Genomic DNA, 18,676 nt, shown 5'->3' on the forward strand with positions numbered 1-18,676 from the left:
ACGTATTTTCACCTCTGCGTAGCGTGGGGTTGCCGGCGTTCAGGAGGAGGAGGAACTTCCTGTCCCGCGCAGGCAAACTTCCGGCAGAGCCGGAAGACCTTCTTCCTCGCGGTTTCTTGAGGTTCTCCTCTGCAACACCGGCAGGGGAGATCCGGCGGCTCCGGGGTGTCTGGTCCACTACCCGTCTTTGGCGCCATGGTGAGTTCTTCTGTGAAGGCAGGAGTAACAACTGTGGGAGAGAAATGGCCAGGAAGTCTCCTGTGAGGGGAGGCGGTTGAGTACCCTGCTTAGAATGGAACTGGCTGGAGCACCCGGTGAACCTCTGTGCAGGACCCACTACCCGCCCCAAGTGTCAGAGCTCCTGAGGAATCAGCATCCGTCCTGACCAGCCGCGAGACTAGGAGGGCGGAGGGTGGGAGTGGATCTGGCAGGAAGTACCGAGTGGGTAGCCTGCCTCTTCGTGGCCCATCAGTGTGTATGGCCCGTGGCGCCAAGTGTACCTAGAGTTGACCTTGCCCAGCTCATCACCTCCTCCCCGCCTTCTTTTTCAGCCGCAGGACAGAGACCTAGAATTAGAAATACCTTTAGTGTCTCCAAGTGAACACAAAATCAGGTTATCTTTCAAACTCAGCCATTTCAGAATTGGAAAGGATGTGAAATTTAAAAATCCCAATTAGTAAGAACAGATTTTATTCGAAAGGAAAAATCACAAAGGTATGGAGGAAAGATCTATCATAGTAGAGAGAATGCCTTGATCATGGGATCAGCAAGGGTCTCAAAGGTTAGACAAAAAAAGTTCTCTTTTATAGGGCAGGGTAATAATGCTAGAAAGAACTACATATGGAGAAGTAAGATGAAAGACTGGTGTTGTTATGGACACTAACCAGAGAATGTTTTTCTCTGAGGCAGCCTATTTTGAGGAGTTGTTAACAGTGGTTTGTATGCTGTTTCAGACTGAGTGCAAGCCAACGTCCAGGGACTTCTAGGAAGAGACTGTTAATCAAAGTCTGATTAATAAGCACTTGTTTTCCATTGATTGGTTGTGACAAGCAGTTCAGGACGTCATTTATGAAACATACAGGGAATTTGGAGGGTCTAGATCCTGGCTTTGTCATAGGTAAATTCGCAGGAGCTGGGTGGAAGACTAGACTGTGAACCTTATTTAAGTTCTATGGGGAATGGTGATTCTATTGCAGTAAGTCATTTTCTAGAACACAAAACGATGGTTTTTATTTTTATTTTTTAAGTCTTTGTTGTTTCCAAGATCACAGGGCTCTAGCTAGCATACTTCCAAACTGTCAAGTTACTTCATGGTGTGAAAGCTTTTAAATCCTCATCTGCAGGGCTTATGTCTTGGAATTTGGCTCTAGTCAGCCATGATTTTTTTCAGGGCCAAATATTGTCAAGTTTCATTTTGGTTATTGTGTGATGATTAACTTTTTAATGACTTAGAAAATGAAATGAATGTAAAACAAAGATCTTCAAAATAATATAGTTCCTGTGCACTCTACCAGATAACATATATCACTTTAAGCATTGTTTATGTATTTTATTTTTTTAATGTTTATTTTTTAGTTATAGCTGGACACAATACTTTATTTTATTTATTGATTTTTAGGTGGTGTTGAGAATCAAATTGAGAGCCTCACATGTTGGAGGCCATCACTCTACTGCTGAGCCACAATCCCAGCCCTCTGTTTATGTATTTTAAACCTCAGTGTATAGTATGGTTTGTGTGTCTTAAGAGAGGTTTTTTTTTTCTTTGCATCAATGAAATTAGACAAAGAGAGGGAACTGGTAGGAACCAAATCTTGATCAACCATTCTATCCTCTTGAATATTACAGACAAATATGGGGTTCAGAAATAGGAAATTATTTACTTGAGGTAGTAGTCTGAACTCAAACTCTGATCTCAGTTTCTTAAATTTAAGATCAACTTTTTACTTCTTGGTCTAAAAAGTTGAAGATGGTGTAATTTAAAATCCTTAAATTCATCGTAGTCACAAAGAAGCTGAATATGAACTTGTTTCTTGTGTTCTGGAATAGTAGCAATAGAACCTTTCTCCTGCCAATTCAAAAGAGGTAATTATATCTTAAACAAATGTATTCTTATGCTTATTCTCAGAATGTTTCAGACTGGGGATCAGATATTTGGCTGTGTTCATTCTGGCATTGCTTATACTTCAGAGCTAATTACTTGACTCTATCTTTCCTAGATATGAAATTGATAATGTCAGTATATGCAAGTGTAGTCAGAGCCTGGAATTCTTCAAAACAAAAGGTTTGACCACTTAATAAAGTGAACATATTGAATTTATTTAGGATTCAGCTTGGTTGAAGTGACAACAATTTTTACATTGTTTAGGCCTAACAATGAATAAAAAGGACACACTAGACATGAACTCAGGAGATCCAGATTCTGCCCATTATTATGTGAATTTGGTAAAATCACTTTGATAAGGAGTCCAAATTTCTCCTAGATAAAAGAAGTAAAAATTGATGGGGGTTAAAGCACCATCTAACATTTTTTTTTGCTGTGCTAGAGATTGAACTCAGGGCTTTGCACACAATAGTCGAGTGTTCTATCACTGAATTAAATCCAGATCTTTTTTATTTTTTCCAATTTTTTAGTTGTAGATAGATAGAATCCGTTATTTATTTATTTTTATGCAGTGCTGAGGATCAGCTCTAGTGCCTTACATGTTTTAGGCAAGCACTCTGCCACTGAGCTACAGCCACAGCCTTCTCCTAAGCTTTTTTAATTTCATATTTTGAGACAAGGTCTCCCTAAGTTTCCCAGGCTATCCTTGAACTTGTGACGCTCCTCACAGTAACTGGGATTAAAGGACCATGCCTTTGTGCCTAGCCTAATCCTTACATTCATGATTGTGGAGCTTCACTTTGAACTTTTTTTTTTTTTTTTTCAGAATAAAAGCATATTTCAAATTAAATGAAGTTTAGTCTTGGTTTCTACTGTTTTTTTTCCTTGCCCTTTTGTTTTCTTTAGTTTGATTCCCTTTGTCATTTCTCTTTTTTATTTTTTACATATCATGTAGGTAATATTTGGAAATTTTTTGTTAGGTTTGGCTGAGTACTTCAGTGTTGTCTTAAATACTACTCCAGAATGTAAAGAAACTCTTGGGACATTTTTATTTTATAATTTAATCAATTATAAATTCATTCTGCTCTCTGATACAGATGCAGAACAAAACTCTATAGATGCCTGTGCATAGAGTAAAGTCCTCATGTTCTGAGCAAATAGCAATAGGATTTTAATCTAGACTAAAAATACTGATCTCACTCTTAGTTTTTATGCTTTCAAATTGTGAAAATACTCTAGAAAATTTATTAAAGGAATAAAACCATTTGTTGTATTCTTTTAGAAGATTACAGACCACTTTTTAATAAAAATCATCATTCATCATAATCTGTGGGAGAACATTAGGTAGATTAGAGCTAGCTCCTGGAATTGTAGGTATTTCAGCTTGTTTTATCTATGTAGCATCCTGTAGTAACTGGCGGAATTAAGCAATGATCTATTGGAGGAAAAACAAGTAGTAATCTTCTGCCATAGTTAATCAGAATTAATGAGAAAGTTTTCCTTCAGAGAGAAGGTAAGGAGGAGTATTGGGAAGTGATACGGTAGTAAACGTTATAAGAGAACTACACATAATTTCAAACAGTACAGAAGAAATAAATTAATTCTAATTTGGGGAGATCATGTAGTGGTAACTTCTACTGAGTTTTGCAGAGTGGATTAAGATTCTAGCTTTTTAAAATATATATTTTTAGTTGTAAATGGACACAATACCTTTATTTTATTTATTTTGTATGTGGTGCTGAGGATTGAACCCAGTGCCTCACACATGCTAGGCAAGAGCTCTACCACTGAGCAACAACCCCAGTCCCAAGAGTCTAGCTGTTAAACACAAGTTTACATCATGAATTACTCATGATATTTGATAAAAATGCTTGCTGGAGCCTCATTATTGTGGGGTGAAGTTTCAGAATCTTTAAGTCTGAAGCTAGCAGTCCTTAGACCATCCTTACAAGAAAATATAGACATAAGAAACATTGAGAAATTAGAGGTGTTTTTTGTAGCTGAGTGATACTCAGATGTGAAGTGCTGTGCAGACTTTAGCATTTGCCATAATAGTGGCAGAGATTTGGTTTTCTTACCAGACCTCTGCCTTTGACTTCTCTCTGCTACTTTCCTAAAGAGGTTTAGGTAACAGAATATTAGAGACTGTTCCTTGGTATTTGATTGAAGGTTGGTTCTTTTTTGAAAAGTTTAAATTTGTTCTTTTTAATTGTACCTGACAGTAGAATGTATTTTGACATATGTACATGGAGTATAATTTCCCATTCTTGTGGTTGTATACAATGTGGAGTTACACTGGTCATGTATGCATATATGAACATAGGAAAATTATGTCCAATTCATTCTACCGTCTTTCCTATTCCCATTATTTCCCCCTTCCCTTCATTCCTGTTTGGCTAATCCCATTCCTTCCCCCTTCCCTTCATTCCTGTTTGGCTAATCCAATGAATTTAGCTGCTCTAAACATTGTTGTAGCTACATCACTATGGTATGCTAATTTTAAGACCTTTGGGTATAGGCCGAGGAGTGGGATAACTGGATCAAATGGTGGTTCCATTCCAAGTTTTTTAGGGAATTTCCATACTGCTTTCCAGAGTGGTTGCACTGGCAGTGTATGAGTGTACCTTTCCCCCCTACAACCTTGCCAGCATTTATTGTTACTTGTATTCTTTTTTTTTTTAAGTTTAAGTGAATATTTATCTCAAGACATGGAAGGATTTCTAAAAATCAATAGTATGAAGGAAATCACAAAGTGATGATTCATAGACTTATACACTGACCACAGATTTATATACCTTGTATTCTTAATTGCCATTCTGACTAGAGTGAGATGAAATCTCAATGTAGTTTTAATTTGCATTTCTCTAATTGCTAGTGATGTTGAATATTTTTCATGTGTTTATTGACCAATTGTGTTTCTTCTTCGGTGAAGTGTCTGTTCAGTTTCTTTGCCCATTTATTAATTGGGTTATTTGTGGTTTTGGTGTTAAGTTTTTTGGGTTCTTTATATATCCTGGAGATTGATGCTCTGAGGTGCAGGTGGCAAAGATTTTCTCATTTTGGGAAACGGTCTTTATCTGATGTTTTTTGTAAATATTTACTTCTGATCTGTGCGTTGTTTTCTCATTTTCTTGATATTATCTTTCAAAGAATAGAAATTTTACTTGTAATTAAGTCTAGCATATCAACTATTTTTTTGAGAGCATGCCTTTGGTGTTATATATAAAAAGTCAGTGCCATATCAAAGGTCATCTAAGTTTTCTCATATGTAGCCTTTTATGACATAGTTTTATCTTTTACATTTAAGTCTATGATCCATTTGATTCTGTTTTTGTGAAGAGTGTAAAATCTATGTCAGGATTCATTTTTTTTTTTTTTTTTTGCATACGAATGTCCAATTCTAGCACCATTTGTTGAAAAAATATCCTTTTTAAAAATCTTCTGAATTTTTTGTTGTTGATGGACCTTTATTTTATTTATTTATATGTTGTGCTGAGAATCAAACCCAGTGCCTCACACATGCTAGGCAAGTGCTATACCACTGAGCCACAACCCCAGCCCAAAAAGACCTTCTTTTATTAATTGAATTTCCTTTGCTCCTTTGTCAAAGACAGAGTAACTATATTTATGTGGGTCTATTTATGGACTCTGTATTCTGTTTTATTGAACTATTTTTTTTTTCTTTCACCAATACTTAGTTACTGTCAGTTGTATAATTTTGTTCTTCAATATTGTATTGTCTATTATGGGTCTTTTGCCTTTCCTTATTTTATTTTGTTTTATCTTCATTTCTTTGTGATAGGAGCTTTTTGCTTAACAGAGGGTATTGCACAGAACAAATACTAAACACATGTACGTGAAATTCTTGACATGCAGAGATAACTTATGTTGAGGGGTGGGATGGCTGGAGCTAGCAAAGGAGGCAGCTGGTGCAGGGCAGCTGAATTTTTGTGGCTTCTCCACTGCCTAGCTAGCTTCTGTTCTGTGGAATCACTTTTCAGGGAGGCACTCAAACATGCTATAATGCTGAGGACCCTCACATCTGTATGACCTGCCTAAGCTGGTCAGGGCCCTGGCCTTTCTCCCACATCAGGGTGGTCACACTGTAATGTTGAACAAATCTATGCCCATTCACATTGGGCTGTCTCTCTTGGGAGCCTGTGGACACCTGGTAGGGCCTTATTTAAGATATGCTTTCTCCCCAGGGGGTACTCCAATGGTGGGCCATGATCACATCATCAGCTCTTTGGTGATGCTACATGAGGGGAGTTTTATTTGAGCTATTATGCCCCCTATACATATACCAGAGGACCTGGCCCTCTTTCCTGAATGACATTCAGCTTTTGGCTAATTGAAAAACTCAGATCTTTCCTTTATTCTAAAACCTTCCATATGTCCCCTTTCTTGCCAAGTTAATCCAGATTTTTCACCCAGGCAGTTAAAGCAACCTATGACCCAAATTTTATCTATCCATGGAACGGACTTTTGCCTCTCCTTATAAACTTTGGAATCAGTTTTTTTTTTTTTTTAATTCACAAAATAACTTCCCACAATGTACAACCACAAGAATGAGATCCTAATTAGAATAAGTTATACTCCACATATGTATAATATGACAAAATATACTCTACTGTCATGTATACCTAAAAAGAAAAAAATAAAAAGACACTGGAAAACAAGATAATGTACTAGGATTTAGATTGAGATTGCATTGAGTATGTAGATCAAGTTGAGAAGGACTGACATCTTAACAATATTGTGTCTTCCTATTGTTTTTTTAAAATTTATTTATTTATTTATTTATTAATTAAGTCATACATGACAGTAGAATGCATTTTGATATATAATACATACATGGAATGTACATACATCAATCATATTGTCTATTCTATACTGCTGCCCTTCCTATCCTCCCTACTCCGTCTTCCTATTCTTGAACGTGGAATAGCTCTCCATTTTTTTTTCTTTAGTTCTTTAATTTTGGTCATCACTTCTTGTGTCTATTTTGTTAGATTTATATCTAAGTATTTTTTTAATATGTTGATGTAAATAGCATGATTGGTTGTTTTGGTACTAGGAATTGAACTGAAGGGCACTTGTCCACTGAACCACATCCCCAGCCCTATTTTGTATTTTATTTAAAGATAGGGTCTGAGTTGCTTAGCACCTCGCTTTTGCTGAGGCTGGCTTTGAACTTGCAATCCTTCTGCCTCAGTCTCTGGAGCCACTGGTATTACAGGTATGCACTGCCATGCTCAGAAAATAGCATGTTTTTAATTTATTCTTTTTTATTGCTGATGCATAGGAAAGTCACTGGACTTAATATTAATTTGTGTCTTACAAGCCTGCTATAATCACTTATTAGATTCAGAATTTTTAGTCTTTTATATTACAATTCTTAAAGAATACACCTCATTCACTGAAAATATCCTAATTTTATATCTATATGTTTTTATTTATATGAAACAATCGTAATTCTATTGTTATAGTAGATTAAGTACTTTGGCTCTAAATTTATGATTTAATAAAGTATGGAGCAGTTTTTTTTTTTTTTAAATATACTTTATAGTTGTAGATGGACACCATACCTCTATTTTATTTTTCTATTTCTGTGTGGTGCTGAGGATTGAACCCAGTGCCTCACACACACTAAGGGCTCTACCACTGAGCTACAACTCCAAGCCCCTGAAGCAGTTTTAAGTATTGTTAAAACTGTTAGCTATTCTTATATTGAGACTCAAAAAGTTAATCTTAATATCTGATTGTAATTTTTAAAAATCTTTAATTAAGATATGAAAATCAGTGGTTTGTATTTCTAAAAATGACCTTATGAAAAGTAAACACATTGCATCAAAAGTGCTTGAATTGGAATCAGGTGACCTTTATAGTTTGGCTCAAGATTGTATGATTCTGAGTATATAATTTGTGCATGTTGTTGGTGTGCATTTAGTTGAATGTACATTGTGGATTCAAAAGAATGGATATTTAATTTGTATAGAACTCAAGGATATCACAAAGAAGGATTGGTTGGACTAGTTATTTTAAGGGTAAGTAGAAGCACTACAGGCAAGTAAAAAATTCACTTTTCCTAAATTTTCAAGGAAAACTGAATTTTCCTTGAAATTTACTTTTCCTCAATAATAATAGCTACATTTATTTAGCAGTTACTATTTATCATATATTGTTTTAACTGATTTAAATCCTTATGAAGTCGTTAAGTCCTGTTTTTTGTTTTTAACCTAAGTAGTTAAACCTTTTTTGTTGTTTTTGGATGTAGAAATGGACGCCCAGCAAGATTAGAGTCACTTGTCCAAAATCACACAGTTAGTGGCATTGGATTTTGACTTCTTGCCTACTTCTTGGCCACTGTGTGGTCTGGCCAGCCTGATTATTGTTTAGCTTTGATAAGTTGCATACTTAAAAGGTTGCATTTCAAAGTTCAGTACCTTATAAAAATATTGTTGGTATTAATAAGTCTTTCTTGAAGGAAATTGCCACGAACCAGTAGTTGAAGTAAGAATGCTGGGTGATAAGTCCACTCTGTAATATTAATTGAAATTCTTGATTTTCCTTTATAAATATTATCTTATATAATCCTTATAAGGAAGGGATTATTATTCATTGTCACTAGTAATGAAATGTTAGATTTGTGAGTGCCAATGATTTAGTGTGTATTTAGTTAAAATATTGCATCATAGATGGTTAAGATCTGTTTGGGATTTTAGAGATATATGCCATGTCTTGTCATTTTGTAGATAAGGAATGAATCAATGAATGCTAGAACTTTCCTAATTACTGTGTAGCTAGTGACAGAACTACATTGATCCTAGTGTTTAATAATTCAGTGCATTTAAATATTCACAATGAATGCATTTACCTAACAGTTAATATTAAGAGTACACATTATATTTTCTTGGCTATTTAAATTTTAGAGTTAAGATAAAATTTTTATTTAAAATGTGTTTAATGAAGCTTTATTAGTGTACTAACCAAAGTTATAATATTTAGTTTGTTTAAAAGAAAGTATTTGTAAGTAGGTTGCATTAAGTTGATGGGATGATTATCTCAAAAAAGATAATCTTGTCCTTTGAGAGATGTAGGAAGCACAATATATTCTCTTTTGCTCTTAACACAAGTGGTTTTCTTCAGGCTGAAGTTGAATGTTTAACAGTGATACAGTCATGAATGTAATGAAAAATCGGGGGCATATTTATGCTTTATCCTTTTATTTTATCAAAAAGTAAATATTTATTCAACTTACGTTGAAAACCTGCCACATTAGGAACTGTCCTGGGAGTGGGGATGGAATGTAAGAAATGAACTGAATACAGTTTTAGTGGGAAAAGGTGCCTTAAACTTTGAGTCACAGTTGAGTATAACAATGGCTAGTCTGGAGGTTTACTTATGATTTTTTAGTAGAAAAAAATTTTAGTACAAAGTGGAAAGTCAAGGATTTTTTTTTTTTTTTTAAGGGGAAGTGAACGTTGAAGACAAATAGAAATTGGTCTCAACAAGATGATTTGTTTCATTTGGCTAATAGCTCCTTCAACTATAGACCTGTAGGGATATCTTCTACAATGTCAGAAAAATACTCTTACAAGCAAAGGAAGAGTGGCAGAATTTAGGATGCCTTCTACTGAACCTTTTGCTTGTTACTTTCCAGTAGTATAATGAAACATTTGTGTGTCCTGGCTAGAGATGAAGTGACTTGTTAAAATCTTTTAAAATATTTCATTCTTTCTTAATGTTTTAATGGCTGTGTTTTAGATGAGATACTGCATAATTTATTCACCCAAAGTAATTGTGGAAAATTATCTTTTAAAATAAGTGTATATTAATTTTAACAAATATCTTAAAATGGTTTATGAATTATATTTAATTAGAATGCTCTCTATCCTTGTAAAAAAGTATCTATCTTTGCATTGTATTTGTTAGTCTTCATTTGCCTTATCAACTTACATTGAGGAAAATGTTTCTCTTATTTCTAAATTTAATCAAGTTCTGGTAAATGACTCTACATGGTCATCTTCATCAGAAATTCTGGAGCTGCTGTTTTTGAATATAGTTATGTCAAATTCATGAATTCTGTTATATTGTAGGTGTAATTCTTAAGAAATTTAAAAGAAATTTAAAATATTTAGGCATTTTATGAAGGATTGTGTTTTTTTTTTAACTAAGTTTTAAAATAAATACATTGAACTTTTTTTTCCTGAGTTAGAAACCACAAAAAAATTATGCTTGTACTTTTTTGCTTCAAGAAAATGTAAAACCTTTTTTTCTATGAAACATTGCTGGCATATTAATTCTATAAATAATTGAAAAACCCATGTGCTTGAACTTAAATCCTAGTTGTTGAGGTTTTATGAGTAATTCTATTTTTCTGTTTCTAAAATAGGTTAAACTATATGGAATTGATACTTTATATGTCAGGAAAGTTAATATCAGCACTTTCATGTGATCCAGTCAATAACTATATTAAATATCAATAGGTGATTTTCTTCTTATTTTTTTGTTGCTTTAGCAGTAAGATATTTCTGTTTTCTGTTATTTCATAATTAGCACAGACTTTTTTTTTTCTTCCTTTTTCGGTCCAGTCTACTGTATCTGTAAGGACATGAGCTATGTTATAGAAAAGGTCAGGTTAGCCCATATAATTATATTAGAAGTGGTCTATGGGAAAAACTTCTTGTATGTTCATGATTATTTTTATACTACTTTTACCACCATTGGCATTATACGGAAGGACTTCTTTTGATTAAATCTAAATAGTTCTTAATCCTGTTAAATAATCTACTGCAGTTACTGTCTTTAAAAACTCACCTTGAGTCTGTTGATCATTCAGGTATATGCTCTTACCAGACTGTTCATCTTATTTCTATGCCTCCTTTTTAGTCACATAGATAATATTGGTAATTGTTATTTTATGACATTTTTCTCTGTCTTCAAATATGTGGTTATTCTTCAAGGTCATCTCTTGTTCTTTGTCCACTTGGGTGCTTTGTTTGACTCTTTTGATTAGTCATATAACTATCTTGGATTTTCCTATTTCCATGACCTTTACAAGGTCCTACCTAACTCCAGATTGCTCATTTCTTATGTTGTGCCTGATCTACTGAATCATGCAGGCTTGTCGTTGCTTGGCAGTTATTCATTGAATTCCTATGTCCCCCCCCCACACACAAAAAAAAATCTCATGGCTTTCAGCTGCTCTTCCCTTTCTTTATAGCTCAACTCCCCGGCCCATTATGGTTATTAGGAGATGATCTGAGAACTCTGAAATGCTTTATGAGGTGTTTTGCAAAATAACTGTCTTTACTAGGATATAAGATATCTGGAATCTTGACCTGTTTTTTTCTACCCTTGCCAAGTTTATATAACCATGAAGAGTTTAGTTTCAAATTTAATACCTCTCTGTAGATACTTGTGCTTCCATGTAGTGGGACTGACAAGGTCTCATAAATGGTTTTGGTCTGATCTCTTCATGATCCTAAGTGGTAGTATTGGTTCCTTCTGTTTTGCTTTACACACACACATATGTTCAGATCTATACATGTGTGTGTGTCTGTGTACACACATATTTTAGCAACTGTCAGATTTTCCTCTTATTGCTTACTTTCTCCAAGAAATAATTATGCCCATTATTTCTATTGTATCTTTATAAGATCACCTGAGTTTTATCCTTATCTACTGAAATTTTCCTTGCATCGATAATTACTATCTTCATTATCTTCATACCTATTTTCCTTTAAAAAATTTAATTCTTTTTGATTTTGCACTTCTGCAGCTGTTCAGCTCATGTTTTTAATAGCGTTGCTTGGACTATTTTAGTGGATTTCTAATTAAGCTACTTACTTTCTATTACTTTTACCCTTCCTTTATTTTTTGGCAGTGCTGAGGACTGAATGCAGGGCCTGTGTCTGCTAGGCATTCACTTGACCACTAAGCTACACTACCACCCAGCTCTTTTTCCCCCACCATAGTGGCAGAATTACCCTTCCAAAATTTATTTGATTTGGTTACTTCTAGAATAAGGTCCAGGAATTATTTCCCAATACTTGCGGGAAAGTCTATTGTGTATGACTTATACCAGCCATGTAGAATGTTTCCTTATTTATGGTTCATGACAGTTTTTCTCATTTTATACAATTGGGTATATCTGCCTAAACTTTTTTTCTTCCTATTCTGACAATGGGATATATTTTTGAACCAAGTCAGAATAGTTTAGATGTTATCTCTGAGTCAGTCTTTTCCACACCTTCTGTGAAGATTTGATCACTGTCTTTAACCTGGAGTGTTCCCATAACACTGGGCACTGACCTCTACCATATCACTTAGCACATGTGGCTAAGTGATATGGTAGAGGTGGCAGTAAGAGGTTGTTAACACTAAGAATCTGATAAAATCATCACGTGATGAAAGAAATCAGTTATGTCCTTTTGCTTTGAACTTAGATGTGAATTGGTTCCAAGACCAGCTATAGATTACATTGTAGCCAAATCAACTGTATTTATATATTGAAAGACAATGATTTTCCATTTAGGGAACACAGCCCAGTAAAGGGGTGGGAATCACAGGGTGAGCCTAAAGAATTGGAAACATTAAAACATTAACATTAAAATTTTAAAAATGCAGTGATTTTTATTTAGATATCTGAAGAGTCAGTCTAGAAAAAGTTGAAATAGCAGAATTGAACATATTTATCCAAAGCTTTCTGACATTTGGAATATTTTGCATTCTAGAGAGGTATTCTTTTTTTTTTTTAAACACTTTTTTTTATTGGTTGTTCACAACATTACAAAGCTCTTGACATATCATATTTCATACATTAGATTGAAGTGGGTTATGAACTCCCAATCTTACGCCAAATGCAGATTGCCAGGTCTGCTGCTCCCGGGAGCCCTGTTTTCATGAACAACTGGGCACACTCTCCCAGTTTGCCATTCCCTCAGACCCTAAGTTTGTAGAGCTTGGGGCTGAGAATCCTCAGCGAATTTTACTTGCCCTCCGGTAGCCACGCCCCCGGTAGCTGGTGCAAGAGACCTCAGTTGTCAGCACTGGTGGGAGCAGTAGCCGGGAGTTCTGCGCCGCGGATCCCGCGCCACGTCTGATTTCCTCTGGCTGGCTATCGCGCTCACGGGAGAGCTGCGGGGGGCCCTTACGGGATAGCTGGGAGGGGCCCTTAAGGTTTCCCTGATGTGTGGAGAGGGACGGCTAGGGAATTACACACCTGTAGCCGCAGGTTTCAATGAAGTTATCTCCTCCGCCGCAGTCTGGTGACGTCAGTTCTCTGCCATGGTGGTATCTCTTGCAAATGGCGACAGTTCGTTTCCCTTTGCCGGGTGACCAATGCAACGGGTGGGTCCTTACTGTCTCTCCCAAACCCCGTTTCAAACCTGTGGCCACTACCTATGAAGGCTCGGTTGGCATTTACCTCCGTAGGAACAGAAGGGCCGACCAGTTGTTTCAGCCAGATGGATTAGTGCTGAGTCACAGTTGTTTGTCTGCGGGAAGCAGGTGAACGGGAGCTTGAATTCAGCCGATTCGGGCTCAGTGTGTATTCTGAGAGGCCCAGACTGTTCGTCCCAGATCCACGTCAGTTTAGCATTGCCTAGTGATCCTGAGCAAACAGAATTTAGATTGTTTACGACTCCCTATGCCCGCACTGCTGAACAGGTCAGAGACTTGATCTCTCCGTGCCCGCCGCCATGTTGGAATCCGAGAGGTATTCTATATACAGTGTTTTTCATCATACTTCAGCACTAACTAAATGAAATATGCTTCAGTGGTATTTGATGCTTTCTGCTGTAAATCTACTCACCAGACAGCTTGGTTGGCTCCGGTATGTTATTAAGACACTAATTAAATAGAAAAATTAACTCAACTTGAATATCTGAACTACTAGTCTATATTTTACTGTAAATTAATTGATAACACTCTTAGAAATCTTGAGTATTTCTGATTGTTCTCATACTGATTGGTCATCCTTAGCATGCCAACACAAGCATGTTTTCTATATGTGGTGAAGCTGAGGATGCAAGCCAAATCCCCTTAGAAAGCCTGAGTCTTGTCAGTCCTCTTTCTTGAGTTTTGTTTAGGCTACAACTTTCCTATCAGTTGCTCTACAGTGCCGCAGTCTGGGGCTCCCACTCCTGCTGTATCAATGTACATAAGTTGCTCCTCACCCCCCCCCCCCCATTAGTTTGCTGCAGCTGGACTGCGGCACTAGAGTTCTACCAATCTTTTGAAGTAGACTTTGTCTTTGTTCATTTCTCCTAGTTTCAACCTCTTTTATCTTAGTCTTAAGTATTCTCTTGAATCAATCAATATATTGTTATGTCTAATTTCTTTATATGTTACTGGCATTATTTTATCCCCTTACCCTGCCTATTTAGAAGACTTCCAAAGTGATGAGACATGTAAGCTAAATACCTCTTTTTGGTTTTAAAGATTTTCAGTGATCTAAAATTTTGTCTTCATCTTATTTCTCACAGTTACTTGCCATTTTGTTGAGCTAGGCTTTTTGTTGTGTATGCTATTTAATGTTCACATTTATCTTTTATCTGAAATTTCCTTCATTTTACTTTTCTATGATTTCAGTTTCCATCTTAAGACTCATCAAATAAATGAAACTGTTATACCCAATTGTTAAATTTCTGTAACACTTCTTGTATGGAATTTGGTGCTTCGATATTGTCTTGATATATTTGTTGTTAACTAATGTTACTCTTGGATTTTAAATTTTATTAAGACAGTTGCATCCATTCAACACACATGTGCCCTAATTACTATGTGTTCTGAATGCAAAATGATATTCTTCCAGCTGTTTGGGATAATACAGTCAGTGAAAATCAAAAATTTTTTGTGCCAGCTCCCCGATAACAGCCAGCAAGATACTAGGTTCATATTAGGTAGATGGCATATTTCTAAATTTTAATTTTCATTGTTTTTCTATTTATACATGCAAGTTCTATGGTGGTATAGTTTGGATTTACAGTGATTATTAATATTATTTGAGATATTAAATAAGTTATCACTATGTGAAGGTAGGTATAGTTCTTACATATAGTTTTACCACCAAAGTAAGAGAGACTGTACCTCTATTTCTTTAGTTCAGGTCCTCCTCTTATACTTGGACAGTTGTCCTAGTACTGCTACTGGGCTCTCACTCATTCATTCTTGACTTGGGAATCCACAACTATTTTTCTTAACTTACCTCAGATCATATTGCTTTTCATGGGATTCCTCTTACCTTCAGGTTAAATTCTAAGCCTGATAGTTTTTGCCCTTCAGTGTCTGGTTTTTGTCCTAACATCTTTCTATGTGAAGCTGATAGTAGTAATTATTCACTAAACTGAGAATGCTGTCTTGACTCATACTTTACCTTCCAAACAAAAAAAAACTTTCACATTTTTTTGCCCGCAATAATTTTTCTCTTTTTGCTGTGTTATCATAGACTTCCTATCTTCTCATAACTTGGCTATATAATATTCTATTTACTATCCCAGTGGACTGGCTACTCATTGATGGCAAGGACCATGCACTTTCTCCATGTTGCTAGTGATCTATGGCCCATGCATGTAGTTTGTTCCTCAATGGTGATCATTAAATGCACTAGATTAGACTTTAGTGGGAAAAGCATTAAGCTGGACATTAAGTGTTTGGGTTCCAGATTACCCTAACTGGGTAGTTTTATGATCTTGGTTGTTTGAATCCCCTTTACCTCATTTGTAAATTGTTCAGGGATTATTTGTTTAAATATTTAAAGTATGCACTCTTAAGATTTATGTGAACCTAGATTGAAATGACAAAGTTTACATCTTCTTTTGTAGTAAAAATTATTTGAGCATGTCTAAGAAGTCTGTCTCAACATATCTAGCTGTCACTAAAACATGTAAAAAATCAAGAAAACAAAAAGTAGGAAGGACATTAGATAACATTCTTTTTCTTTTATCTCCCTTCCAACTTATTCAGAGAGATGATAATTGAAACCATTTGGGTTGGTCTGAGTCCCAAATTTACATGCAAATATGCTTTCTAATGGTAAACAATGCTTTATTTCAATCTGTTTGTCAACAGGAGAGCTAGTTTAATGAAACATAACAAAATGTCAACTCCACTGAGGTTGACACATTCAAAGCGTGAAATTTAAAATTGCACCATTTATATTTAAGTTTTGAGGTTTTATTTTAAGTTTTGACAAACCAGGAAAAAACTGTTATTTGGTATATTTCATTTCTTGGAGAAATGTTTAATTTTTATTGGGAAGAATTTTTTAAACTTACTCAGAAACTATTACTGACAAAAATTGAAATGATCATTCTTCTAGACACTAAGGGCAAATAACTTTCTTGCTCTTCATGGCCTCAGGTTAATAGATGTGGAAAGGTTGAAACCTAAGTTACCCCAGTGTTTCACCCTTCTTGGGTCCTTATGGGCTATTTCATAAATGACTTTTCCCAGTCCCAGTTATCAAGAGTCAGAACCTAGGGGCAATGAATCCAGACAGAAACCATCTCTTTGGTCAAGTTATTGTTTTCAAGCCTTAATAAAACCATTAAGGCTACTTGAGTCAATGACCCATATGGTTGTGTGCTTTGAGACTTCAAATTTGATGGACTTTGTAGCGTCACAGAATCTCAGTTTAGCAATTTTCTATTATTAAATTTATGTTTTAAGTTTATGGTAAAATTGACTTAAGCATTTTCCTTTATTTTAAAGTAACAAAAATACTCAGGAAATTTGATCTTTAAACATTTCAGATTCTGCTTTTTTGTAAACTCAAATGTACATGAATGGCAAAGGCAACCTTGGGCAGTTAAGACAGGTCATTAGAATTCTTTTTGAATTTTAAATGGCCTTTTAACTAATTAGAGACTGTACTTTAGTATGTTAATCCTTGATGTGTATACTGTGTGTATTTCATGTTAATGTCTTAAATGTTGATTCAGGTTCAATATTAATAATATATTGGCCACTGTGGTGATGCATGCCTATAATCCCAACTACTTATGAGGCTGAGGCAGGAGGATTGCAAGTTTGAGGCAAGCCTGAGTAACATAACGATATGTAGAAGTTTGGAATATTTCTATTATATAATAATATATTTATTTATTAGCATAGTACACAGGTGAAGTTTTGGTAAGTTACTTTCAGCTTCACTTAAAATTCAGCTTCACTTAAAAAGCTTCACTTAAAAATGGCATATAAAATAAAGCAACAGAGCAAGGTTACATTTTGGCATTGCATACTTTTTAGTTACATGTTAATTACAACACTAAAAATGTACCAGCTATACTGTGGTGCCTACCTTTCTTTGTGATAAGTCTCTTTAATTCATCCTTTGTCTCCATATTTGGTCAGTCTCTTGAATTCTTTAACCATATCTCTAGAATGTATTTCCTTTCTGGATACCAAAGATATGGATACAGTTTAAAGCATCATTGTTTCTGGTCTGGATTATTAGAAACATAATAGATATTGCTAATTTTCGTCATTTCAGTTTTCTGATTTTTGTTAGTTTTTGCCTTAATATGGTTTACATCTTTAATAGTGGGTCTATTAGTATCATCTCACTATGTTTCGTGATTTGAAGGAAGGGAAAAGAGTGGGTAAGATATTCCCCTTTAGTTTATCACTTGCCATAATATATATCTTCTAGATCAGACTTTCTGAAATGTCATTTAATAGCTGTGATATTTAGTGAATGTGACTAAGATATGCTTTCTGCTATTTAATAGCAGAAATACCTACTCTCTAATAAAATATTATATGTCTGTAAGAGATTGCACTAGATGACCTTAAAGAGTCTTTTCTGATAAGTGATTGGCCTTTTACTAGTAATTTACCAGAAATCTATAATAGCTAATATGTTATCCCCCATGATAGAGCCACCTCTATTTTTTCCCTGTTAGTCTTCTGATTTTGTGTATATTATTTCTTTATGTAGAAATTAGATTTTTTAAAAAAAAATTTTTGGTATAAAATCTTTTATAACTTGGAAGATTAGTTATGTTCTTTGAAAGACTTTTTTATTGACATTTTTCTTCTAGTATAGTAGTGGTAACAACTACAATAAACAATGACAGATAGTACTAACATGTATTTATTACTTGTATTTATTACTTAGTTTGTACAAGGCACAGTTTATATCATACTTTGATTAGGTAGTTTGATTTATTAATTCTGCCTTATAGAAGCGGAAACAGATGCAGAATATTTGAATAACATACCCCAAATCACACAACTAATAGATAATGAAGGGATTGATGGGAGAAAAGTAAAAGAATTGTTGAACATTATTAAAAGAGCTACTCACTGTAAGTAGGTAAAGACAGTATGAGTTCAGCTTTCTTTTTTAGTAATTTTCAGGCCAGGGTTGCCATCATACTTAATATAGTGGGTACTCTTAATCATCTGCTACCAATGTAGAGTTAAAAAATTTAAAAAAATATATAATACTTTTACTTTTTTTTTTTTTTTTGTACCAGAGGTTGAACCCAGTGGTGCTTAACCACTGAGCCCCATCTTTTTAAATATTTTGAGACAGTCTTGTTCAGTTGCTTAGGGCCTTACTAA

General features: G+C 34.9%; 1 protein-coding gene across 6 annotated transcripts in view; it reads left to right on the forward strand.

Annotated features, from left to right (window-relative positions):
• Positions 1-59: 59 nt before the first annotated feature.
• TMEM161B (transmembrane protein 161B) overlaps positions 60-18,676 on the forward strand; it is a 106,301-nt gene continuing 87,684 nt past the window's right edge. For 5 of the 6 annotated variants that reach the window (XM_081310620.1, XM_081310621.1, XM_081310623.1 and 2 more), the window contains exon 1: positions 61-198. In XM_081310620.1, coding sequence (XP_081166746.1) covers positions 196-198 — 3 coding nt within the window. In that variant the 5' untranslated portion in view covers positions 61-195. Of the gene's footprint in view, positions 199-18,676 lie in introns of all 6 variants that reach the window. The other variant, XM_081310618.1, reaches the window with a different exon arrangement.

This window comes from Spermophilus citellus (assembly GCF_964194105.1).
Source record: "Spermophilus citellus genome assembly, chromosome: 1".
In the NCBI taxonomy this organism is placed as follows: domain Eukaryota; kingdom Metazoa; phylum Chordata; class Mammalia; order Rodentia; family Sciuridae; genus Spermophilus; species Spermophilus citellus.